Below are 27763 nucleotides of genomic sequence, written 5' to 3'. Positions count from 1 at the left end.
GAATGGGTCTGTGTTGAGGAAAGATTGGATAAGCTGGAGTTGTTTCCCTTAGAGCAGCAAGGGTTGAGAGTGACCTGATAGAGGTGTATAAGATTATGAGAAGCACTGATGGGCTGAATTGGAAGGCATGTTTTCCATGAGTGAAGGGATCAATAAATAGGGAGCATGGATTTAAGTTGAGAGGTAGAAGGCCGAGAGGAGAGTTGAGGAGAATTTATTTCACTCAGAGAGGTGGAAATCTGGAACAATTATGTACATCCCATGACCACAGAATTTGGTGTCCAGCATTTTGCAAAGGTCACTGAACTCAAAATGTTATCTCTGTTTTCTCTCTTCAAATGCTGCCAGACCTGCTGAGTTTCTCCGGTAATTTCTGTTTTTGTTTCAGAATTCTGTTTTTGTTTTATTATTATGGCACCTCTTCAATCCATTTGTGGAACACTTCGGAGCAGAGACTTGCATTTCATTGTGGGGCACGCTAGTAACCAGCATTGAAAGGCTGCTTCAAGGACACCCAGTGTGCGGAGACAGGCATCCAGCTCACAGATTGGAGCAGGCTGCATTCCAAGGCTGTGCACTTGCTTGAGTTTGATCACTTCATGTTTATTTGTATGTATACAGCACTCCTGTCTTACTTTGCCTTGATGTACCATGCTCATTAGAACATTGACACTTCAGCTTGAACCCACTATTAGTACTGCCTAATAATGTGCCCTTTTATGTAGACACACAGACAAGATGCTTGTCAGTAGATGTCAGGTCCCGGGGAGACATGTTTATGTACAGCACCCCAAGAAGTCAATCTAACACCTTCACCATATGTAAGCTCCCTACACAGTACGGTGTAGGGTGGCACGGTGGCACAGTTGTTAGCACTGCTGCCTCACAGCGCCAGAGACCTGGGTTCAATTCCCGCCTCAGGCGACTGACTGTGTGGAGTTTGCACATTCTCCCCGTGTCTGCATGAGTTTCCTCCGGGTGCTCTGGTTTCCTCCCACAGTCCAAAGATGTGCAGGTTAGGTGAATTGACCATGCTAAGTTGCCCGTAGTGTTAGGTGCAGGGGTATATGTAGGGGAATGGGTCTGGGTGGGTACACTTCGGCGGGTCGGTGTGGACTTGTTGGGCCGAACGGCCTGTTTCCACACTGTAAGTAATCTAATCTAATGTAAACACAGAACATTTAATCAATCAAATGATGATGTTGGAAAGTGGGTGGGAGCTCAGTCCTCAGTCCAGCCAAAGGGTATAACTGTTGGTTCGGGAGTCCTGGTAGTGTCAATCACAGACACAGTCTGCACACACTCAAGGGGCACATTCAGAAGAGATGTCCAACTACAGGACAGGGAGTGGGAAAAGTCAATCCTGCAGGGCTATCAGAAGACATCCACCAGTTGCATATCATCCATCAGGAAGCTGCAAAGACAGGGGTTGGGGTTTGGTCTGTCATGTCTAGGAGCTGTTTGTCGAAGCTTGGGCTGACAAGTGTCAAGTAACATTCATGGCACACAAATGCCTTACAAAGACCATCTCCAATAAGGGGCAATCTAACCACTGACCCTTGACATTCAATGGTGTTACCATCGCTGAATCCCCCACTATCAACATCCTAGGGATTTCCATTGACTATATGCTCAACTCAATTTGCCGTATAACCACAGTGGCTACAAAAGCATGCCAAAGGTTAGGAATATTGCAGAGAATAAATCATGTTCTGACTTCCTCACCATCTACAAGGTTCAAGTCAGGAGTGTGATGGAATACTTTCCCCTGGCTTGGATGAGTGCAGTTCCAACAACACTCAAGAAGCTTGACATGATCCAAGACAAAGCAGCCCTTTTGATTGGTATCATATCCACAAACATCCACCCCCTCCACCACTGATGCTCAGTAGCAGCAGTGTGTATTTAAAGATGCACCGCAGAAATTTGCCAAAGAAATTAGCCAGCACCTTCTAAACCCATGACTACTTCCAGCTAGAAGGACAAGGGGAGCAGATGCATGGAAAAACCACCACCGGCAAGTTCCTGTCCAAGACACTCACCATCCTGATGTGAAAATATAATGATGTTCCTTCACTGTCACTTGGTCAAAATCCTGGAATTCTCTCCCTAATGGCATTGTGATTCTACCTTCAGCTCATCATCACCTTCTCAAAGGTAACTAGGAATAGACAATAAATGTTGGCCAGTCGCATTCCCCATGTCCCACAAGAGGATTAAAAAAAAAGGCTTAGTTAGAGGGTTGGGGTGAGTACACCTGGAAAAGAATCTGCTGGTTGTTGAATTGAATTGAATTTATTGTCACGTGTACCGAGGTACAGTGAAAAGCTTTGTCTTGCGAGCAATACAGGCAGATCACATAGTTAAATAGCATAGACAAGAAAATAATAGGTAAACAGCGGCAAAACAAAAACATAGGTCCAGGCAAATGCTAAGAGTTTGTGAGTCCATTCAGTATTCAAACAACAGTTGGGTAGAAACTGTTTCAAAACCAGCTGGTGTTTAGGCTTCTGTACCTTCTCCCCAATGGTAGAGGTTGTAGGAAAGCATTGCCAGGATGGGATGGATCTTTGAGAATGTTGGTGGCCTTTCCTTGACAGCGGGCCTGGTAGATGGATTCTATATGGGAGGTTAGCCTTTGTGACTGTCCGGGCCAAGGTCACCATACTCTGTAACCATCTCTGATCTTGAATGGTACAGTTGCCATATCAGGTAGAGATACATCCAGACACTCTCCATTCGTTCCACCTCTGTGTTGTTAATGTGTAGGAGGGCATGAGTAACATCCTGCTGAAAGTCAATAATACGTTCCTTGGTTTTGCCAGCATTGTGAGTTAGGTTGCTTTCAGTGCACCATTTTTCCAGATCTTCCACCTCCCATCTGTAGTCTGTTTCATCCCCATCTGAGATTCGACTGACTATGGTGGTGTCATCAGCGAACTTGTAAATGATATTAGTTTAGCATTTGGTGACGCAGTCATGGGTATACAGTGAGTACAGTAGGGAGCTGAATACGCACCCCTGGGGGCTCCAGTGTTGAGTGTTAGTGAGGATGAAATATTGTCCCAATCTTCACTGTGGGTCAGGAAACTGAGGATCCAGTTGCAGAGAGTGGGGCTTAGTCTGAGGTCGCTAAGTTTAGTAATCAGTTTCGAGGGGACAATAGTGTTGAAGGCTGAACTGTAGTCAATGAGTAGGATTCTTACGTAGCTGTTCTTGATGTCAAGATGTTCTTGGGAGGAGTGAAGGGCAAGTGATATGGCATCTGACGTGGATCTGTTGGTCCGATAGGCAAATTGGAGTGGGTCAAGAGTAGTGGGGAGGCTGGGATTGATTAATGCCATGACCAGCCTTTCAAAGCACTTCATGACCACCGAAGTTAGGGCCACTGGGCGGTAGTCATTGAGACATGCTGCATGAGTCTTAGGCACAGGGATGATGTTGGATCTCCTGAAACAGGCAGGGAGAGTGGCCTGCTACAGGGAGAGGTTGAAGCTGTCCAAGAAGGCCTCTGCCAGTTGATCTGTACATGCTCTGAGTGCACAGCCTGGTACTCCGACTGGCCCCATCACTTTCCTTGGATTCACACGAAGGAAAACTGATCTGACCTCTGATGCAGTGACTGTTGGGGTAGGTTCGTCAGGACTTGTTGGAATAGGTGTTACCTCTCCGCCGAAATTCTGCTCAAAGCGAGCGTAGAAGGCTTTGAGACGATCTGGGAGGGATGTGTCATCGTCTGCTATCTTGCTCTGTCTCTTTTTAGAACCTGTGATGTCATTCAGTCCTTGCCATAATCGCCCAGTGTCTATCAGGGTTTCTAGTTTGGGGTGTCTGTCTGGGTCTTTAGTTTGAGATAGATACAAGAAAGTCTGTAAGTGTAACTGTGGGATCACTGTCAATGGAGTGGGGTGTCCAGGCTGGGAGGGGAACAGAAGCATGTGTAGATGTGGGGACAAGAACAGAGACAGGAGTAAACTCAAGGTATATGGGATAGGTGGAACATCAGCAGAGGGCATGGTAATCTATGAGATGGTATTTATTCTCAATGGCAATCACTGTGACCTCCACAGAAGGAACATAGAGGACATGGCAGGCATCGTGATGTGCAATATCACAGCTCAGAGAGCAGGGAGGACAGTTGGAGGCAAAGAACAATGTAGTCAGGGAATAAATAGAAATGTGCTGTTGGCGAATTGACATGGTGGCTCTGGGTGGTATGGGTTGGTGGTGGTGGTGGGATCTGGCAACTGGATGGGGCCTGGTGCTGATGTGTCCAGATGAGCTGTATTCTTTGCCATCACTGTAAACTTGAAATGCAACAGCAGAATGGCTGGGGCAATGCCCAGAGTTAATGGAATCAGTAACCTTTGCTGGGTGAAAGATTGGGATCCACATCTGCTGGACATTAGGACACTGAAGGGGCAAATACATGAAGCTTGCATTTGCAGACTCTAGCTGCATTTCATTCACAATAATTTCTTTGCTAATTTGCAATGCATGCAGAGTGAACATTCTTCGGGTTCAAATGCTGGTCAAAAGCGAATTGCACCATGCCATGAGTACTTGCAAATCTAACATTGCCATCTTAATGATGTAGAAGTTAGCAACTATGATATAAAGGAAGATGAATGCTGGGTAAAAGCATCCCATCAGTTGTGAAACTTCCAAATATACTGTTGAATGACAGGAACATCATCATCTCTTCATCATATGTCAAGTAAATATGATGGTGGCCTCTACTGAATTCAATGCAATGTGGTATAGTTGAGGAGGATCTGAAAAAGAGGGTCACATACCCTTTTTGATGGAATATGTTGGTCATTCAGCCAATGTGGCATCTCCAGCAAGTTGGTGCACATGCTGTGGAAAAGAATGGGCTTGCATGGAATGTCAAGTGTGCTGATTATCTGTCATGGGCAGCAAGGCTTTGTTGATAGTGTGCCATTATACTGCTAGTGAGGGCAAATACAAGATTGCTAATGCTCGTCTGGGTGCACAAAGGCATTTTAAAGATGATGTAGGTGCAAGGTTTGCCAATCTTTTCCATGGATATCCGCTGAGTGGTGAGTTGTTCTGACAAGTGGAACGCAGTAAGATGGGATTCCCAGCATTGCCAGCAACAGTTCATCAACTTCACAAATACCTTCCAGCCCGACCTCAAGTTTGCTTGGACCATCTTGGACACCTCCCTTCCCCTCCTGGACCTCTCCATCTCCATTTCCAGCAACAGACTCAACACAGACATCTACAAACCCACTGACTTCCACAGCTACCTGGACTACTCCTCCTCCCACTCTGCCTCCTGTAAAAACACTATCCCTTATTCCCAATTCCTCCACCTCTGCAGCATCTGCTCCCAGGAGGACCAATTGCAACACTGAAGATCCTTTTACAAAGACCATAATTTCCCCTCCCATGTGGTCGACGATGCCCCCCAGCACATCTCTTTCACTTCCTGCATCTCTGCCCTTGAGCCTTACCCCTCTAATTGCAACAAGGGCAGAAGCCCCAGGTCCTCACTTTCCACCCCACAAACCTCTGGATACTTCACATTATCCTCCGCCATTTCCGCCACCTACAAACAGACCCCACCACCAGAGATATATTTTCCTCCTCTCCCTACCTGCACTCCAGAGAGACCATTCCCTCCGTGACTCACTTGTCAGGTCCACGTGCCCCCACCAATCCACCCTCCACTCCTGGCACCTTCTCCTGTAACCACAAGAAGTGCAAACTCTGCGCCCACACCTCTCCCTCACTTCCATCTAAGGCCCTTTCACACCCAACAGAGATTTACCTGTACTTCCACACAATTCATTTACTGTGTCCGTTGCTCCCAATGGTCTTCTTTACATCAGGGAGACAGGACGCCGAACTTGCGGATCATTTTAGAGAACATCTCTGGGACACCCGAACTACACAACCTCAGTGCCCTGTGGCTGAACACTTTAACACCCCCTCCCACTCCACCAAGGATATGTAGGTTCTGGGCCTCTTCCATCGCCAAACCCTTACTACTCAACATCTGGAGGAAGAATGCCTCATCTTCTGCCTTGGGACCCTCCAATCACATGATCAATATGGAATTCACCAGTTTCCTCATTTCCCCATCTTCCACCATATCCTAGATCCAACCTTCCAACTCAGCACTGCCCTCTTGAACTGTCCTATGTGTCCATCTTTCTTCCCACCTATTTTCTCCGCCTATCACCTTCAGGAATTTCTGAAGAAGGGCTTATGCCTGAAACGCGATTCTCCTGCTCCTTTGATGCTGTCTGACCTGCTGTGCTTATCCAGCAACACATTTTTAAGCTCTGATCTCCAGCATCTGCAGTCCTCACTTTTTCCAGGGCTAAGTGACTAAGGTGGGGGAGCACTTTGGGGATGGTGACTTTATTTCTATTAGGTTTAAAATAGTCATGGAAAAGGACAGGCCTGATCTAAAAGTTAAAGTTCTAAATTGGAAGAACGCCAATTTTGACAGTTACTAGGCAAGAACTTACAGAAGGAGACAGTGAGGTCTGCAGATGCTGGAGATCAGAGTTGAAAGTGTGTTGCTGGAAAAGCACAGCAGGTCAGCCAGCATCCGAGGAGCCGAAGCCCTTTATCAAGAATTTGCAGAAGTTGACTGGGGGAGGCAGTTTGCAGGTAAATGGATGGCTGAAAAGTGGGAGGCCTTCAGAAATGAAATAACAAGAGTCCAGAGACAGTACATTCCTGTTAGTGCGAGGAACAAGGCTGGTAGGTGTAGGGAATGCTGGATGACTAGAGAAATTGAGGCTCTGGTCAAGAAAAAGAAGGAGGCATATGTCAGGTATAGACAGTGGGACTAAAAATCCCTAGAAGAGTATAAGGGCAGTAGGAGTATATTCGAGAGGGAAATCAGGAGGGCAAAAAGGGGACATGAAATAGCTTTGGCAAATAGAGTGAACGAAAATCCAAACAGATTCTACAAATACATTAAAGCCAAGAGAGTAACAAGGCAGGGAACAACAAGGCCACATATGCGTGGAACCGCAGGCGATGGGTGAGATATTAAACGAGTATTTTGTGGCAGTGTTTACTGTAGAGAAGAATATGGAAGCTGGAAAATATGGAGGAATAAATTGTGATGTATTGAAAAGTCTCCATTTAACCCAGGTTGTGGTACTGGAAGTCTTCAAAAGCATAAAGGAGGATAAATCACTGGGACCTGATCAGGTGTCACCGAGAACTTTGTGGGAAGCTAGGGAAGTGATTGCTGGGCCCCTTGCTGAGATATTTGTATCATCGATAGCCATGGGTGAGGTGCCAGAAGACTGGAGGTTGGCTAATGTGGTGCCATTATTTAAGAAAAGTGGTAAAGAAGAGCCAGGTGAGCCTGACATCAATAGTGGGTAAGTTATTGGAGAGAATTCTAAGTGACAGATTTACATGTATTTGGAAAGGCAAGGACTCATTAGGGATAGTCAGCATGGCTATGTGCTTAGAAAATCGTGTCTCACTAATTTGATTGAGTTTTGAAGAAGTGAAAAAGAGGGTTGAGACAATGGGCATTGTGTAATTGGACTTCAGAAAGGCATTCAACAACGTTTTGCATGGTAGACAGGTTAACAAGGTTAGATCACATGGAATACAGGGAGAATTAGCCATTGGATATGAAGGTAGGAGAAAAAGGGTGGTGGTGGAGAGTTGCTTTTCGGAATGGAGGCCTGTGCCCAGCAGTGTGCCACAAGGATCTGTGCTGGGTCCACTGTTTTTCATCATTATACAGATGAATTGGTTGTGAATATAGCAGTTGTGGTTAGTAAGTTTGTAGATGACACTAAATGTGGCGGGTATATAGTGGACAGAGAAGAAAGTTACCTCAGTGAACAATGGGACATTGATCAGATAGGCCAATGGGATGAGTGGGACATGGAGTTTAATTTAGATAAATATGAGGTGCTACATTTTGGTAAGGCAAACCAGGACAGGACTTATACACTTAATGGTAAGGTCTTGGGGAGAATTACCAAACAAAGAGACATTAGATGCATAGTTCATTGAAAGTGGAGTCATAGGGTAGACAAAATAGTGAAGAAGGCATTTCATATGCTCGCCTTTTTCAGTCAGTGCATCAAGTATAAGAGTTGGGAGATCATGTTGCAGTTGTACAGGAAATTGGTTAGGCCACTTTTGGAATACTGCATTCAGTTCTGGTCTCCCTGATATAGGAAAGATGTTAGGAAACTTGAAAGGGTTCATAAAATATTTACAAGGATGTTGCCAGGTTTGGAGAGTTTGAGCTATAAGGAGAGGCAGAATAGGTTGGGGTATTTTCGCTGGAGCATCAGAGGCTGAGGGGTGACCCTGGTAAAGTTTATAAAATCATGAAGGGCATGGATAGGGTGAATGGTCAGGTCTTTTCCCTACGGTAGAGGAATCCAAAACTATACGGTATAGGTTTAAGGTGAAAGGGGGAAGACTTAAAAGAGAGCTAAGGGGCAAAGTGGGTGGCCCTGTATGGAATGAATTGCTGGAGGAAGTGATGGAAACTGGTACAATTACAATATTTAAAAAGCATCCGGATGAGTTCATGAATAGGAAGGGTTTAGAGGGAAATTAGTCAAATGCTGGCAAATAGGATTAGACTAATTTAGGAAAGCTGATGAGCACAGACAAGTTGGACCAAAGTTGTTTCCATGCTGCACACCTCTATGATTCTATGACCCTGTGGCAGCAAAACCCTCCAACATTTTTGTATGTTTCCTCTCTACTCTGTCATGTGTGAAGTGACCAGAACTGCACGCAGTTCTCCAGCTATAGCTTAACTAATGTTTTATTGAGCACATTATTCACTATGCCTTCGCTAACAAAGTATCTCATATGCCTTCTTAACTACCATATCAACTAACATGCTCTGTGGCGCTCTGTGGCCAAATGTAGCAAGATCCTCTATAAGAATTATTATCTTATCATTTATTGTGGTATAATGTTGCCTTGTTGTTCTCATTTCCTTCTGATCAAACTCTATTTGCCACTTTTCTGCCCACTTGACCAGTCTATTGATGTCCTCCTTCTGTCTATGGCATTTATTGCACACAGATATCCTGATAAAAATATTTTATAAATCAAGGTTTATGAGAAGGTGATAATTTAATAGCATCACCCACAAGATTTGCAGCATTGAAAACATTTCATTCTAAATAAAAGTACAAGTTAACATTACATCAGATATAGTGTCTGCTGCAGTATAAAATTATTCAGGCATCCATTACTAAGTTTGAACGGAGTCTGTGGAGAGATTCTTTCTGGAATCTAGCTTGGTTGATAACTCCCCCCTGTGGCTACATCACCCTTAAGTGGAGAGGGAACAGTACTGTAACTCTGTCACTTTAAGCCCACATAGCCAGCTACACCTAGGTATATAACCATTACATTAAAATTGAAAATAGAAATAATTTTTCATTTATGCCTCCTGCCTAAACCGGTGAGTGGATTCATTTCACAAATGCATTCTATTTTGAATTGATTACAGATTTTGATGTGATTTTGCTGAGTTACAGACAGCCATTTTTCATTAATGACTTTTTTTGTTTCATAGATCTACCTTCAGTTAGGATTAGGAAGTAACGACTGTAGTAGCTGCGAACAAATTAGAAAGTCTTTCATTGCAACTGAAAGAAGCACAATGGAATGATTTACATAATATTTTGTATTGAGCAGCAGATTAGTGAATTAACAATCAGATTACTGACATGACAATTGATCTTCAGGAATAGGATTAAATTGAGCTCTTCAGGAAACTGAAAAATCTTCATACCATTTCAGTGGATTTAATTGTCAAAGCTTTGACCCATTAAAGAATTGACAAAAAATCAATTACTTTCAGAACAATATAATTAAAACAACCTGTTGGGAATGCCTTATTTTAATATTTAAAAACAAGTATAACAATTGATACAAGTTAGGCAGAACTATTTTTATTGTTTAAAATTTTAAAATAATTTAAATTTATATCTGCAGCTTTTTGTTTCCTCTAAGCATCATTTTCACAGCAATTATATTGAATCATAAGAAATATTTGGTTAAATCACCTGAAATAACTGGTCTACGTGAGAGTTGGAGTTCCAACAATGTGCTTTCATACATGATCTCAAGCAATGACAGGCCATTTTCTTCATGGGAAGGCGGGGCTTAAATGAAGTGGCAGGACCATAAATATGAGGGTCCACTGTAGTGAAAGTGGAAAATCAGGCTGCTCAGTCAGAGAACCTTAAACAAGGTTACTGCATTGTACTACTGCTAAACAAGCTTCTTCCTGTCACTCCTGCTGCAGGCAAAAGAAGTTTACTGAGACGCTGCTCCACAAGGTTAGGTCTGCACACACAAGCTCTGCTGAGCAGAAAGACTGGTATACTGTATTGTGCGATAGTTACCATGAATACCCTGGTGACTGGCTTGCTACTCTCAGTTCTGACTCTGAGACTTCAGGAACTCGTGGATGCATGTACCTGCCTTCCAGTTCACCCACAAACAGCATTTTGTAATTCTGATATAGGTAAGTGAAATGCTCTAGCTATTTGCACATTTGCTCAAGTACGATTAACATTTTTTCAATAAATTTTTGAAGCTTTTCAGAATTAAACAAAAATTTGTTTCAATTTGCTTCAGTAAAACAGGGAGCATATTAAATATTGGAGAAAGTGTCCTCTTGAATTCAAATGCCACTTTCTCAAGCTTGATTCTGATTTCATTTAATGCAATCTTTTTAATGTATAGCTTTAACAAAAAATGTTTGAGACACTAGTTTATTAAATATTTTAAAATTTTCCAACATTTTCAAATTGTAAATTGATATCCGCCAAACACTAAGATTAAATGTAAAAACAAAATTTGCATTTCCTTGGGAAAGACTATTCTCTCTGCATACTGATTAATTGTCCTTAATATTCAGACAGCAAGATGCATGTACAAATTAAAAATCCTGATTTTTGGATAATTATGGCTATAATTTGTATTTTGTGAAGCAACTTTCTTATCCTCTTTATAAACTTTGGTACACAAGACTGTTTAAATAGTAACAGATCTGATTTTAGCAATGACCCAGGGGTTCTCAATCAGTAGAAGAAGCCGTTAACCTGTTTTTCTCCAATTTGGATTGTTATTGTTGCAGTAAAACAAAGGCTGTTGAACAATCTCAAATACAAATCTAATTATAACAGTTACATAGATCAGAAACACTCAGTGGTGTAAAAATCAATATTTAACAACATATCTAATACTCTTAGCTGGGTGGATTGCTTACTCAGAGTTTGCAGTGAATGCAGAGAATTCAGTCAGTGCTTAATTCTGAGAGACCACCACAACTTTCACATTTTCCATGTCTTTTCTTAATGGTTACAAGCAGCAGAATTGATTAAGCCTGGGCCAAGCACCTTTTACTGTCCATCTTCTTTGAAGTGATTAGTAGTGTGGCACTCAGGGACAGCTTAACAATGTAGCTTTTATTCCATGAGCCTGTCCCTTCAATAGATTTCAGCCAGCACACAGCATGCCAAACTAGACTAAAGCTGCATATAAACTGACAGCTGAAAGATTCTTTGGCACTTTGACGTCTGACAATAGTATTTGTCTAAATTGTAGTGCCACAACACAGATATAAAACTCAGACACAAATATGGTTTTATATAACTATTGTCAGGCAAGTTATACTAACCATAAGAATCAATACAAATACACACTTTGTATTCAGTGATTTGTTTTTCATTTGATAAAGTGTCCATTAATGTTAATTTACAACATTCTTTACTGTAACTGAATCTGAGCCTGTTTTGAGACAGCTTTAGAGTTTTGTTTTAACACACTATCTTTTCAGTTTGCTTAACAAAGCTATCCTCTGAACACACTTCGACATAATAGAATTTTTTGGGCTCCTCTTTGGGAACCTTAGCAAAGGAATGGAAATAGTCCCAAAGCTTGCAGCAGAGAGAAAAGCTTCTTCCATAACCCAGGATAAGATTGATAAATGCAGCCACTTTTGAACATAAGAAAATGCAAAATAAAATCTGTAATGTTTTATGTTAAAGATGGCAACCCAATTTGCAGAGGTTTTTGTTTAAATCCTCATTTTTCCTTTGGGCCAACAACACTGCCTTGTTTTACTCAGTCCCTTTTTCTAATGCAAATAATTAGATTCTCAGGGCAAAAGTTTGCTTTCTTCAAATCCAAAAGTCTGCATTCATGAATTTAACAAAGTCACCCTGTGAGAATGAAAACATCTTATGAGGTTATGTATAATGTTGCTGACTTTGCTTCAAATATCGCTTGTGTGAATGCAGAACAGCATATTAAAACTGGTTTTTCAAAGGGACAGCCTTCTTACATTTAAAAAATGTTTATATGTTTTTGTAAGGTACCAATTAGCGTTCTTAAGGACAAAACTCAGAAAAGTCTTTTTTGTTACATTTTATTTTGTAGCTATGGCATTTTGATGTTTGCTTTGAAAGGCAGTTCTTTAATTTGCCATCAGACCATGAGTACCATAATCATCAGAAAACCTCTGATGTCTTTGCTAGATATTAGGACAAACATTATGTTGAAGAGTGAGACTGAATTAGATAGCAGCTAAGACAAAATGCACAACCACTTCATTATATCCACTACTTAACTAATAGTGGGCCCATAATAGCTGTAAATGATTTTTTGTGCATCCATGAATATTTAAATACAAATATTATGCTAAATTAACTCTTACAAGGCAATGTTGCACAGTGTCAGCATTCTGATGGAATTAAATTTACCACTATGGAATTTTAAAATGATTTAACAAGTACAGTTTCTTCCAGTACTAATTTCCAGTGCTTGCCAGGTGATTGCCACCTTCATGGAAGGTGCTTCACCTGTTTAACATTTCACACATCTTGAGCTACACTCTCACACATCAGCCTTCACCAAGGCATGAGAGCAGACCATTCAGTTTCAGATTCAATCCCTAATGATAGACCAGAGATGAAGTAACACCAATGTCACCTACACCAGCAGAATCAATTACATTCTGAACAGTCACCATGCTCCTTCACAGGGCAATTTCAGCTAAAAGTAGGCAAGACCCTCAAACCCCCCTTCAACTAAAATGGATATTACAGGCAGAGGATCAGCTCTTTTTCAACCTGTTTCAGCCTCACTGCCTCAGGAGATTCAGGCTTTCACGACTGGTCACTGCTGAAAACGGCAGTCTCCTGGAACAAAACCTTCTTTCCAGTAGAAGGAATATAAAAAATGCTCAAGAAACTCGGCAGGTTTGGCAGCATTTGTGGAGAGAGAAACAGAGTAAACAGTTCAAGTGCAGTATGACTGTTCTTCAGAACTTTTACTTCGTCAGTCATGCTGGAGTCCAAATGTTAATTTTGATTCTCTCTCTCCACAGATGCTGCCACACTTGCTGAGTTTCACCAGCATTCTGTGCATCTGTTTCAGGTTTCAGTTTCCACAGATCGCATTCCTTTCTCATGGAGCATGTGAAATTCTGCGCACAATAAAAAAAATCTTGCCTTCGCATATTTTTGAGAGTTGCCCCTGTCTTCAGATTTTGAAGATTTTTGCATCCTGTTACCTAGTTCTGGTGCTGACTTTAGGAGTACATCCACGGATTATTTCTGATCACAACTCTAAAGACAATGGTTAATCAAGATCAATCCATTGGTAGACACAACTGGCAAGGCCTGATCCTTTCAGATTTGATTTGCAGGATTTGGAGTCCAATGTTAATATGTCCTTTTGGTTTTAAACGTTAAGCAAGCTGAGAAAACTAGCAATCATTCCAAAAAATATGTTCTCAACTAGTTGTCCAAAACATGTCTGAAAATCTGACCTCATGTCATAATCCCAATGATCCTTACCTTTCAATATGTTTCCAATTTGCCTTTCAAAGCTGAAACAAACTCAGATAAATCATTTAAGTTTATGTGAATTTCCAGCAAAATTATTTACAAATAGCAAAGTGATTGGGAAAATGACAAATGTTCTACACTGCTAAACAAATACTAATCTGTCTTGTATGCATTTATGCCATTTTGAAGACCCTATCAGTGCAGTAAGCAAACGTAATCAAAATCTGTTTTCTGTAACACACTTCAACAGTTATACTAATCCAATAGCAATGCACCATAATTCACATGACCTCTGTTTATAAAGATTTTAAAAATTAAGTTGATAAATAGATTTCAAAAGCAAACTATTATTTATGGACTGGATTTTCTGTTTAATAGTTAATTCTTAATGCTTCCAAACAACATTAAAACAATACTGGGCAGTAGTTGGCTGTTATTGTGCCCATTATAAGTGCACAGAATAAATACAATGCGGTCCAATTTCAGGGATCAACATTTTACATTCTAAATTGAGTGAAAATGCCCTGCCATTTTTCAGGCATTCTTGCCTGCTGCCTACAATCAGTATCAGATCATATGTAAATAAGGGGCTTAATGCCTTTTATGTCCCCTGAAAATAGGGCAGCAAGGGAACTTCGATAGCAGAAGGAACAGTCACTGACTAAGAGAAATATTGTCTTAAAATAAATTTGCCAACCTTCCTGTAGAGCCAGGAAAAGCAGGCAGGGTCTTTTTGGATCCACAGCGATACTGTTAGCACAATCTGCTCCTGCCCTGCTGTCCTGTAGCATCCATTCATTGACCTGTGGCTGCTGCCAATGTGATCCAGTACGTGGTCTGAAATTACTTGCTACAAAAGGGTCAGCTGTCTATAGAGGTTCAAAAGACACCTGCAATTCATGCATGCTCAAATTGAGACTGGATTCAGCTGAGCCTCAGGCCTCCGGTTTGGGCAAATACACGCTGCTCAGTGCTAATTCTGGGCCTGGCAACAGCCTCTGTAGCTGACTGTTGATACACAATTGAAATTATGTATTCATTCCATTAGATTTAGCAACAAACATCCTGATTGAAGACTGCGTACTAAGGTTTGTGATGTCACTATTAAATAAATACTGATGGAATTAATCTGTCAGTCAAAAATAATTGCTGGCTTTAGGAGATACAGATGCAAGTAAATTTCTTTTTATGCAAAGAGATTTCTTTTTCTTTTATATAAGATATGTTAAAGGAAAAATACAACATACTGATTTTTTTATATAGAGGATAGATTTCCTTTATGGATAAAGGATGAACAGGTAATCATGAACAGGGTACTGATGTCAACAATGAAAGCCAAATACAAATAATGATACAGATTATTGCAATTCATAGACTCTAGTTGTGAAGTCTCCAGTAAACTCTGTAAACTAAACAACGAATACTCCTACAGTGTGCAACTCTCAGGGACTGCACCAGAATAACAAAACAGACCAGCACTCCAATGGTTTAACAACAGTTTAAATATACTATTAATACTTCTATTAAGAAAATGATCTACTGTAGGGTCAGCCTTCTAATTGTTCTCAACCACTGGAGATTTGTATGAGCAATTTCTGTACATCTTGAATATGGAAAAACTTAGATATTTAAACACAAATGATATTGTATAAGTTTGTAATGCAAAATTAATTCAAATTATTGTAACATTCTGGTGCCAATACTTCACATTTCTATCTCCCATGTCTTGTGATGTATAGCATTGTACAATAGTGTACCAACCACTGTGCTGCCCAGAAACAATGCCAACAACAAAAAAAATATATTTATACAAAATTTATATAAATTTATACTAATCCAGATCACATCTCTCATAGACAGGAATTAAATACTCCAACATTTTAACATTGCTTGTACCTCATATTATTAAATTACGAGCAAATAGCCTTCCCTACCTCTCTGGAAAAACAAATTAGATACACGGAAAAACTCAAGATGAAACTTTCTGAATGAGATTTCAAACGCTGTCAAACATTATCAACACACTTATTATTGTTACAATCCTAACAGAGATATCCATATTTAATAAAGAAAACCGTTATTGACCTTTTAACATAGAACAGGAGTAGCTATTCAGCCTCTTGAGCCAGTGTGCCATCAATTAGATCATGGCTGATCTGAATCTTAGTTTAATTTACCTGCCAGGGTTTTATATCCCTTAGTACCATTGCCTAATTAAAACTGCTCAACACAAAAGCAAAATATTTGAGGAGCCGAAAATAGAAATGGAAATTCTCAGCAATTCAGGCAGCACCTGCAGACAGAAACAGAGTTGTTGGGGAGAACCTTGTGGAGGCAATGAGGGTCTTGGTTGCTGGTGGAGAGGTGACAAAATTCTTGTGTCACCTCTTTTTGGGAAAGCCCACCACATCTTGTACCATTCAGGTATTTAATCGGTCAGCAACAGGCTTTCCCCCAGGTCGAAGGCTTCAGGGTGGGGGGGGGGGGGGGATGCAGAGGTCCCATCCTCTGTGAGGTGCCAGTCAATATGAAGCAGACAGGTCTTCTGTAGCACCATTGGGGAGGTGATCAATCCTGCCAATACGACATGTACTTGAGGACTCAAATTGCTGCCTCATTTCTTTTTTGAATCAGGATGTTACATTTGCTATTTTACAATCCACTGGCACAAGCCCCACCAGTAAATTGCCATGGATTAGGGCACAATAAAATCACTGAATCTCTACAGTGTGGAAGCAGTCCATTTGGCCCATCAAATTCACAATGTACCTCCAATGAGCATCCCATCCACCTTCCTTATCTCTGCATTTCCCATAGTTAATCCACCCAACCTGCACATCTTTGGATTGTGAGAGGAAACCCATATAGACATGGGGAAGAATGTACAAACTCAGCACAGACAGTTGCCAAAGGGCGGAATTGAGCCCAGGTCCCATAAGGCAGCCGTCATAACTACTTAGCCAATGTGCCACCCTAAGATCGTGTAGTTTAAAATGGATAAAATTTCATCAGAAATGGGAAAGGTTAGAGATGTAATAGGTATTAAGTAGATAGAGGTAGGTAATACCCAGAACTGAATGTAATACTCTAGATATGATCCAAAAAGTTAATCTTATACTGTAGTATAACATTGACACTTTCATATTCTAGCCTCTTGAGATGTGAAAAAACTCCACAGAGGTCGATATTCCATTACTAAGTCACCCATTATTTACACAGTACACAGTACATGGAATCTGACCAGCCAGCTCACAGCCAGTCCCCAGAATGAGGAGAATCTCTGAATCTCCTGAATTTTTAAATATAGTTTAAAGTTGCTTCTCATCTCTCCTTTAAACTTACCCCTTTTACTGAAACCTATTTACCATAGTAATCGGCATTTATTCGATTGGATTCCGTACAGTGTGGAAACAGGCCCTTCAACCCAACAAGTCCACACCGACCCTCCGAAGAGTAACTCACTTCCCTCAGACTAATGCACCTAGCACTATGGGCAATTTAGCATGACCAATTCACCTGACCTGCACATCTTTTGACCTTGGGAGGAAACCGGAGCCTCTGGAGGAAACCCATGCAGACACGGGGAGAATGTGCAAACTCCACACAGACAGTTGCCCGAGGCTGGAATCGAACCTGGGTCCCTGGTGCTGTAAGGCAGTAGTGCTAACCACTGAGCCACCATGCCACCCCAATCTCCTATCTATTTTTTTAAATTCTCCTCTTCTTCTAATCTCCTGTTTATATCTGTCAGCGAGAGCTCCCTGATTGGCCCAGGTTAATAATTTCAAATCTCCAAATCACAATTTCAATTATGGAATTCATATACTATGAGAACCCACCTGGCCCTCATTCTAATCAACAGGATAAAAGGTAACATTCCATCAGGCTTTCAAATTACTTAATGTATCATTCCACTAGTTTATAGCAATTCTTACACAAGGTCTCCTCCATTTATTTGCTCTTTCACATTCCTAGATTTCACCATTTCAATTTACCTGGTGTTCAAAGTGGATGACCTCACACTTCCCCACATAATTCACAATTTTTTTCAGGTTGCTTAACCTTTCAATAGTCCTTTGAAGGTTTCTGCTCCCAGTTACAATACTTATTGTACCACCTAACTAAGTATTAGCAGAATACATCTTTATTCTTTCATCTGTATCATTAATAAATACAACAGAGAGCTGAAGCCTGAGTACCAATCCTTGGATATGTAACTCAGCTGTATGCTACCAAATGGGTTATTTATCATTACCCCTAATCTCTTACTCTTAGCACCTAACCAATACGTTACCCATGTCAAAAACATTCCTCCAATTCCACTCGTTTCCATTTGTGTTATCAGAGGTGGCTGAGGAAATAGCAGAGGCATTGGTTGAGATCTTTCAAGAGTCACTGGAGTCAGGAAAGGTCCCGGATGATTGGAAGATGGCTGTTGTAACCCCCTTGTTCAAGAATGGATCAAGGCAAAAGATGGAAAATTATAGGCCAATCAGCTTAACCTCGGTTGTTGGTAAAATTCTAGATGGAAATGTGTTGCTGGAAAAGCGCAGCAGGTCAGGCAGCATCTAGGGAACAGGAGAATCGACGTTTCGGGCATTAGCCCTTCGTCCGGTAAAATTCTAGAATCCATCATTAAGGATGAGGTTTCTAAATTCTTGGAAGAGCAGAGTCTGATTAGAACAAGTCAACATGGATTTAGTAAAGGGAGGTCATGCCTGACAAACCTGTTGGAATTTTTTGAAGAGGTAACAAGTAGGTTAGACCAGGGAAACCCAGTGGATGTGGTCTATCTAGACTTTCAAAAGGCCTTTGATAAGGTGCCACACGGGAGGCTGCTGAGCAAGGTGAGGGCCCATGGTGTTCGAGGTGAGCTGCTGGGATGGATTGAGGATTGGCTGTCTAACAGAAGGCAGAGAGTTGGGATAAAAGGTTCTTTTTCAGAATGGCAGCCGGTGACGAGCGGTGTCCCGCAGGGTTCGGTGCTGGGGCCACAGCTGTTCGCATTATATATTAATGATTTGGATGAGGGAACCGGGGGCATTCTAGCGAAGTTTGCCAATGATACGAAGTTAGGTGGACAGGTAGGTAGTACTGAGGAAGTGGGGAGGCTACAGAAGGGTCTAGACAGGTTGGGAGAGTGGTCCAGGAAATGGCTGATGGAATTTAACGTGAGCAAGTGCGAAGTCTTGCACTTTGGCAAAAAGAATAAAAGCATAGACTACTTTCTAAATGGTGAGAAAATTAATAAAGCCAAAGCACAAAGGGATCTGGGAGTGCTAGTCCAGGATTCTCTAAAGGTAAACATGCAGGTTGAGTCCGTGATTAAGAAAGCGAATGCAATGTTGTCTCTTATCTCAAGAGGGTTGGAATATAAAAGCAGAGATGTACTACTAAGACTTTATAAAGCTCTGGTTAGGCCCCATTTGGAGTACTGTGTCCAGTTTTGGTCCCCACACCTCAGGAAGGACATACTGGCACTGGAACGTGTCCAGCGGAGATTCACACGGATGATCCCTGGAATGACAGGTCTAACATATGAGGAATGGCTGAGGATACTGGGATTGTATTCGTTGGAGTTTAGAAGATTAAGGGGAGACTTAATAGAGACGTACAAAATAATACATGGCTTGGAAAAGGTGGATGCTAGGAAATTGTTTCAGTTAAACGAGGAGACTAGGACCCGTGGACACAGCCTTAGAATTAGAGGGGGTCATTTCAGAACAGAAATGCGGAGACATTTCTTCAGCCAGAGAGTGGTGGGCCTGTGAAATTCATTGCCACGGAGTGCAGTGGAAGCCGGGACGCTAAATGTCTTCAAGGCCGAGATTGATAGATTCTTGTTGTCTAGAGGAATTAAGGGCTACGGGGAGAACGCTGGTAAGTGGAGCTGAAATGCGCATCAGCCATGATTGAATGGCGGAGTGGACTCGATGGGCCGAATGGCCTTACTTCCACTCCTATGTCTTATGGTCTTATGGTCTTATAGTCTTGGTTTTGGAACTATATCAAATGTTTGAAGTCCATATGAATAATATTCATTGTCATTCCCTTATCTAGTATGTTGGTTTTCACAAAAATCAAGTTATTTGATATGATTTACCTTTACAAACCCATATGTACTTAGCTCATATTTCATACTCAGTCACTCTGACTCTATTGACAGATTTTATAAATTTTAAAAGTGAGGTCATGAAAAACATCAGTTAGCTTTCTTAATGGACAATATTTGCCAGGATGGATACTTGGAACAAACACGGAGAATGCTGGAGAAACTCAGCAGGTTTTGCAGCATCAGTGGAAGAGAAACAGAGTTAACATTTTCTTTAGAACTTTTTTTTAGACCAGATTAGATTACTTACAGTGTGGAAACAGGCCTTCAGCCCAACAAGTCCACACCGACCCGCCGAAGCGCAACCCATTCCCCTCCATTTACCCCTTCACCTAACACTACGGGCAATTTTAGCATGGCCAATTCAACTAACCTGCACATTTTTGGACTGTGGGAGGAAACCGGAGCACTTGGAGGAAACCCACGCAGACACAAGGAGAACATGCAAACTCCACACAGTCAGTTGCCTGAGGCGGGAATTGAACCCGGGTCTCTGGTGCTGTGAGGCAGCACTGCTAACCACTGCATACCAGACTTGAAACGACAAATCCATTTCTCTCTCACACATGCTTCTATATTTGCTGAGTTTCTTCAGCGTTCTGTGTTTGTTTCAGATTTCTAGCACCTGCAATATTTTGCTTTTATTATTTATATGAATTATTGAATACTGAAGGACAGGACCTCAGCATCCAGTTGCTATTGAAAAGAGTTTATACCAAAAGCCAGTTTTCACACTCATTCTGGTCAATATTATAGCGGAATTAAGCAAACTTCCAGAATTTTGAACCTTTTTTTTGCAGAATACCTTGAGGAACTATAGTTTATCTTTACTAGCTTTCAAACTATTATACTGTGCAAATTGCTGCTATTCCTGGCTAACTTTAGTTCCTTAAGCAATGGATACAGGGAGAAAATATCTCGGAAACACTGTTTTTTTTCTCTACCAATTAGCAGGTGAAGCTCTCAATTAATTCAGAATGGGCTGGTTTATTGGTGCATTGGATGGTGTTAGGCCTACTGTCAATTTTGCATAAAGTATTTATGTCATAGGATTTTACAATAACTTGAACATTATAGCCATGTTCAGCACTGTTGCAGTCTGAATCCTTTGGAACATATTCATTTTCTTTTTTGAACAGGCATTGGCAGCTGATAAAATGGTTTTTTAGGGTAGTGAACCCAAGTTTAATTAACTCAATGAGCTTACAGAGGAAGCCAAAGCATTTTCCAGTTTTATGCAGTTCATGACATCTTATGCCCCATGAGATCTGAACCTATATCAGTATTCCATCTGTCTGTGTATTAGAACTGAGGCTAGTAACAGCTGTACCTTCCCCATGAACTATAATTTTGTGGTATGCTAACCTGTCATAGATAATAACATGCTCATTTTAACATAGTTCCAGTAACAGTGAGCCAGAGCTTAGGCAACCTCAACAATGTATGTGAATAATTTTCACGCAAAATATTCAAAGCATATCCTGCTTCATTATGGTTTGTGATCTACAGTATGTTGTTTGTCATTTGCTTTTCTCCAGTAATTATTTGTAGAATAATATAGACAGGAGTGTGTCATGACAGCTCAGTGGTTAGCACTGCTCCCTCACAGTGCCAGGGATCCTGGTTCAATTCCAGCCATGGTGACTGCGTGGGTTTCCTCCAGGTGCTCCAGTTTCCAACTACAGTCCAAAGATATGTAGGTTAGGTGGATTAGCCATGGGAAATGCAGGGCACTAGGGATAGGGTAGGGAAGTGATTCTGCGTGGGATGCACTTCAGAGAGTCAGTGTGGACTTGTTGGGCTGAATGGCCTGTTGCCACACTGTGGGGATTCTATGAAAAATTTGAGATTCATCCAAGATCCAGTTTGGTAGTAGTGTATTTAAACAGTTTCCTGAACAGGTAAGCTAATGTGGGCTCAACAGACTGTCTTTTGTAATTACTTTGTAAGTAGTGGTTTTCATCCTTAAGAATTTAAGACTAGGACTTTTGCAGTGTCATGAAGAATCTGAGGACCTTCAAGCAGGTCCTGGATCTGGAAGTCTCAACTATTTTTCCAACAAATGATTAGTAAGTTTACGGACACCAAAATTGATTGTATAGTGGACAGTGAAGAAGGTTATCTAAGAGATCGTGGTCAATGGGCTGAGGAGTGTCAGATGGAGTATAATGTGGATAAATGTGAGGTAGTGTATTTTGGCAATACAAACAATGACAGGACTTGTACAATTAGTGGTAGTGTTGTAGAACAGAGAGACCTATGGGTTCAGGTACATAATTCCTTGATATTTGCATCACAGGTAGACAGGGTGGTTAAGAAGACATTTAGCATGCTTGCCTACATTGCTCAAACATTTGAGTACAGGAATTGGGACATCATGTTAAGGTTTGCAGGACGTTGGTGAAACCTCTTTTGAACTACTGTGTGCAATTCTGGTCACCCTGTTATAGAAAAGATATTATTGAACTGGAAAGGCTTCAGAGAAGATTTACCAGCATGTTGCTGGGAATGGAGGGTTTGAGATATAAAAATAGACTGGAAAGGCTGGGATTTTTTTTCAGTCGAGAGTAGGAAGTTGAGGGGTGACCTTATTGATTTTTATAAAATCATGAGCGGCATAGATAAGATGAATGACAAGGGTTTCTTTCCTTAGGGTAGGGGACTTTAAAACTTGTGGTATATTTAAGGTGAGAGGAGAAATATTCAAAAAAGACATGAAGGGCAACTTTTTTTTCTACGCAAAATGGTTTGTGTATGAAATGAACTGCCAGAGGAAGTGGTGGATACAGTTATAGTTCCAACTTTTAAAAGACACATGAATCAGTTCATGAATAGGAAATGCTGGGAGGGATACAGGCCAAGCGCAGGCGGGATTACTTTAGTTTGAGAACATGGTCAGTGTGGACTGGTTGGACTGAAGAGTTTCCATGCTGCAAGATTCTATGGCTCTAAATTGCATTTTCCTGCTGGGGAAACGGTTTGGGGCATGACTCATATGAGAGACATCTAAACGTAACAGGGCCTTTTGAACTCTGTGCAGATTTCAAATAGACACCATTTTTTCTGCAACAAGGTCCTTAATCAACAATGTGGGATTCATGACCTTTAAAATATTTGTAAATACTCCTGAAAGTTCTGTTGCATTATCCAAGGTGTAAAGTTATTCAAGTCCCTAGTCTACTGATTTTTCTTAAAACCTGAATGTGTCAGTGAGAGGTTAAAAATGACGAAATTATGAAGTTATTTAATTCCCCAGCTCTTTAAAACAAATTAAAAATAGGCTGCCTGAGTTAGTGATAATTGGAAAAAAAATCTGATCTAGCAGGTGGATCAGCTGTTTCTTAACAGTACACCAAGGGTTATCATTATGTCATTTAGTTCTGAATAAGGGTCACAGGTCTCAAAATGTGAAACATATTTTCTCTCTAGACATGTTCAGTTTCTCCAGCAATTTTTTTTGTTATGAATTTAACAGTTTGTTATTTTAAAAGGAATTAAATACTTAAGTAGATATACATGTTTTGACAGGCTTTCAAGAATATCAGAGGATTTTTAAAATTGTGCTGAAGCTTATAATAGATTTAAATCTTTATTTTTGTTAATCTCAACTCAACTTGAGGGGTGACCTTATCGAAGTTTATAAAATCACGAGGGGAATGAATAGGGTGAATAGTCGGGACATATTCTCCAGGATAGTGGAGTCCAAAACTCGTGGGCATAGGTTTAAGTTGAGAGGGGAAAGATTTAAAAAGGAACCTAAGGGGCAACTTTTTCACACAAGGTGGTGTGTGTATAGAATGAGCTGCCAGAGGAACTGGTGTATGCATTTAAAAGGAATGGGTATATGAATAGGAAGGGTTTAGAAGGATAGGAGCCAAATGCTGGCAAATATGACAAGATTAATCTAGGATATCTGGTCAGCATGGATAAATTGGACTGAAGGGTCTGTTTTCAAACTATGCAACCCTATGACGCTAAGGACTGTCAATGGTGGATAATGACTTAATTAGCATGGGGGATGTGATGGACATTAGAGTAGTTGGGAAGTATTGGTTATCATGGGTGGGGCTTTGGGAATGGTTAGGAAGCATGAGTTATATGGGTGTATGAGGGATTAGAGTCAAAAAGTGTGGCACTGGAAAAACACAGCAGGTCAGGCAGCAAGGGTGGCACGGTGGCACAATGGTTAAGGGTGGCATGGTGCCACAGTGGTTAAGGGTGGCACAGTGGCACAGTGGTTAGCACTGCTGCCTCACAGCGCTAGAGACCCGGGTTCAATTCCTGTCTCAGGCGACTCTCTGTGTGGAGTTTGCACATTCTCCCCATGTCTGCGTGGGTTTCCTCCAGGAGCTCCAGTTTCCTCCCACAATCCAAAAAATGTGCAGGTTAGGTGAATTGGCCACGCTAAATTGCCCGTATTGTTAGGTGAAGGGGTAAATGTAGGGGAATGGGTCTGGGTGGGTTGCGCTTCAGCAGGTCAGTGTGGACTTGTTGGGTCGAAGGGCCTGTTCCCACACTGTAAGTAATCTAATCTAATCTAATCCAAGGAGCAGGAGAATCGATGCTTCAAGCATAAGTAATTAGGTCTATAGGGTCTAACAATTTAAAAAGAACTTCAACAAAGAATCAGGTGGGTTTTTAATCAGCCTATCGTGGTATTTAGCTGAATCTGTGGCCATGTCCGAACTGTGTTCATTCCATCCGGCATTGCACTCTCACCCACTGCAGATCATCTCATTTAGTGAGTTTCTCCAGAAGCAGGTGCAGGGGCAGGAAGTTTCCCAACCCCTGCTCCCCAATGAGGGAGTGAGAATCTGGTCCAAGGTCCTAGCAGCAGATACTCGGTTGCTTTAGTCCTTGATATTTTTAAGATAGTTTGAAAAATATCTATTTAGTATTTGTTGAAATGCTTTACATTTGTAAATACTCAACTCGTACCTCATTTAGAACGGCTGAAGTTCATGGGGTTTTTATAAAAAATTATTAGATTTCCCAAAGCCATCTATGATCCTCTGTTCATCTGCAGATAATCACCAACAAAAATCATTTCCACCAATGTTCCATCTTTTAAATTGCACTGATTACTTATGGATTAATTACTGGATAAAATAGAGTATGCCAGAGACAGAGAGCAGAAACTATGTTGCAGAGATTGTGCTCTGCCCTGAGGCAGATAAAGTGGCAGAGGATAAGCAATCTGCAACCTTCCTGACTCCATTCCAATTCAGTCTGTGGCAGGAAGTCCTCTCAACATCACAGCCACTCAAGGTCATTAAGTGGGCAATGAATGCTCATATAAGGGCCTAATTCTACTTCTGATAATATTAACCCAGAACCAGGCAATGACTCACCATTTGAGGAGGACAACAAGCAAACACCTTTTTTGTTCCGCTGTTAATGGGTCCTGCAGTGGGTGCGGGATCTCTTGCCAACCCCTCTCTCATTCTGAGAACCACCTTCTGTCATCACTCACCTCTGATCTGCAATCCAGGCTTCATTAGTGTGTGTTGTACCAGCTATAGCCACTGCCTCCCTGGTGGTGCTCCCATTCAATTGAGATCCCTGCATCTGTAGATGGGCAGGTTAAGATATCCCTGCCACTTGGCTGTCAAGTTGCTGAGTGGTGCAGAATGTGATGGGCCTTCCCAAAATAAAGTGATGCAAACGCTTGCTTGCCTTCCATTTACTAGATTCCATCTTATTCCTCAAAGGTAGGAAATCTACTGGCCATTGGCCACCCACTGGTTTCAAATGGCACAATTGATTGAAAAATAGCTAACACTTTTAGCGAACACTTTCTTAGTGTTTGAATAAATTAGTCATTACATTTGAGACCCTTTAATGATTTTAACTATAAAGCTGACAGTAATCTCAACAACTCGAACTAGCCCACACAAATTATCAATAGTTTTTGACTTTCCTTCCTAACTACAAATACTATGATGGTTCAGAAGAGATTTATCAGAATGTTGCTGGGTATGGAAAGTTTGCGTTATAAAGAAAGGCTGGAACTTTTCTCACTGGAGCATAGGAGGTTGAGGGGCAACCTTATAGAAGTTTATAAAATAATGGGAGGAATCGATAGAGTTAATAGTAGCTGTATTTTCCCTAGGATGGGAGATTTTAAGACGAAGTGGCATTTTTTTAAGGGGAGAGGAGAGAGATTCAAAAAGACATGAGGGACAAATCTTTTACACGGAGAGTGGTTTGCGTGTGCAATGAACTTCCTGAGGAAGTGTTGAATGTGGGTACACTTACAATATTTAAAAGACATATGGATAAATACACAAATAAGAAAGATTTGGAGCGAAATAGGCCAGGAGCAGACAGGTGGGACGAGCTTAGTTTGGGATTATGGTCAGCATGGACTGGTTGGACTGAAGGATCTGTTTCCGAGCTGCATTACTCTGTGACCTAGATGTTGTGGTTAATAGCAAATCATTAATTGTTGACCTCTAACAACGCTGCACATAAAGATCTAGTGATCTTTGTGTATTGACCTTCTTTCCTTGAGGCGATTTTGAATCTTGTACCAAGTCAAGGGTTTCCCAAGATGCCAGTATTCATGACAACATCAAACAAGGAATGCAGTCAATCGCAGGGCAGCTGAAATGACAAGGTTCCTGCAGGATAGCAGCTACTGGGATTGCTGCATGGCAATAGGTCACTCTGCAGCTGGATTAATCCCAGCAGCAATGGCTTGAGGACCTTACGTGGTCCTTAATTAACTAGATAAAGACTTTACTGTCCATATCTTAAATCTGTAGAGGCTGGAGGGCACTTCATTAGGTATTAGAATGGTGACATAACAGATCACCATGGCCTTCATGCCTCTAGGTTTGCCATCTCTGGGAGCTGGTAATTCCATCCCTTGTCTGGCTAGTCATTTAACGATCAGACAGCATTCATGACTAGAAGTGGTTGGACCACAAAACTTTGATCTGATCCTTTGGGTTTGGGATTCTGCTTCCACTCTATGGCATGTATATGGTAATGCATTGTACCTTCACCAGGATGACATCTCATTTTTAGGTATGCTTGCTTCTGCTGCTGGCATGCATTTTGACCCTCCTCAATTGAACCAGAGTTAGTCCCTGGATTGATAGTAAAGACACAGTGAGATATATATCAGACAAAGAGGTTACAGACTGCAGCAAATACAACTCTGCTGCTGTCAATGGTCCCACAATGCCTCATAGATGCTCAGTTTTGAGTTGCTAGATCTGTTGAAATCTATCCCACTTAGGACAGGTGGGCACTACCAAAAATTATCACAGACAGATGTACTTGTGACATGTAGATTGGGGAACACAAGGTCCAGTAGATTTTTCCTTTGTGCTGGCTGTTTTATCACCTACTGTAGGACCAATCTAGCAGAAATAGGACTACCTTTCCAAATCAGAAAATGTGTGACTTGAAAAGGAATGATGAGGTGGCACTGTTCCTATAGATCAAGTCAGGAGTATGATGGAATACTTCCTACTTGCCTGGATGAAGGCAGCTCCAACAACATTTGATAGCATCCAGGACAAAGCAGTCCACTTGATTGGCATCATATCCACAAACACTCACTCTCTCCACCACCAATGCTCAGTGCAACAGTGTGTACTAAGGTTTCTTAGACAGCACTTTCTAAATCCACAGTAATTACTACTAAGATGAACAAGGGCAGCAGATAATGGCAATATCACAACCTGCAAGTTGCCCTCCAAGCTATTTACCATTCTGACTTCGAAATCCTTCACCATTTCTTTAATGTTGGGTCAAATCCTGCAAATCACTCCCTAATAGCATTGTT

General features: G+C 41.3%; 2 protein-coding genes across 2 annotated transcripts in view; one reads left to right on the top strand and one right to left on the bottom strand.

Annotated features, from left to right (window-relative positions):
• The window catches only part of syn2b (synapsin IIb), a 412919-nt gene that overhangs the window by 99539 nt on the left and 285617 nt on the right, over positions 1 to 27763 (bottom strand). The gene's annotated exons all lie outside the window — the stretch shown is intronic.
• The window catches only part of LOC122558957 (metalloproteinase inhibitor 3-like), a 30384-nt gene continuing 12877 nt past the window's right edge, over positions 10257 to 27763 (top strand). Inside the window, exon 1 of the mRNA XM_043707947.2 lies at positions 10257 to 10522. Coding sequence (XP_043563882.1) covers positions 10402 to 10522 — 121 coding nt within the window. The 5' untranslated portion in view covers positions 10257 to 10401. The remainder of the gene's footprint in view (positions 10523 to 27763) is intronic.

The sequence above is a fragment of the Chiloscyllium plagiosum genome, unplaced genomic scaffold (assembly GCF_037043375.1).
Source record: "Chiloscyllium plagiosum isolate Xiang-an unplaced genomic scaffold, Cpla_swu_hap1 HiC_scaffold_14, whole genome shotgun sequence".
In the NCBI taxonomy this organism is placed as follows: Eukaryota; Metazoa; Chordata; class Chondrichthyes; order Orectolobiformes; family Hemiscylliidae; genus Chiloscyllium; species Chiloscyllium plagiosum.
The sequence above is the reverse complement of the archived record's forward strand: the minus strand, read 5'-3'. Positions and strand labels throughout refer to the sequence as shown.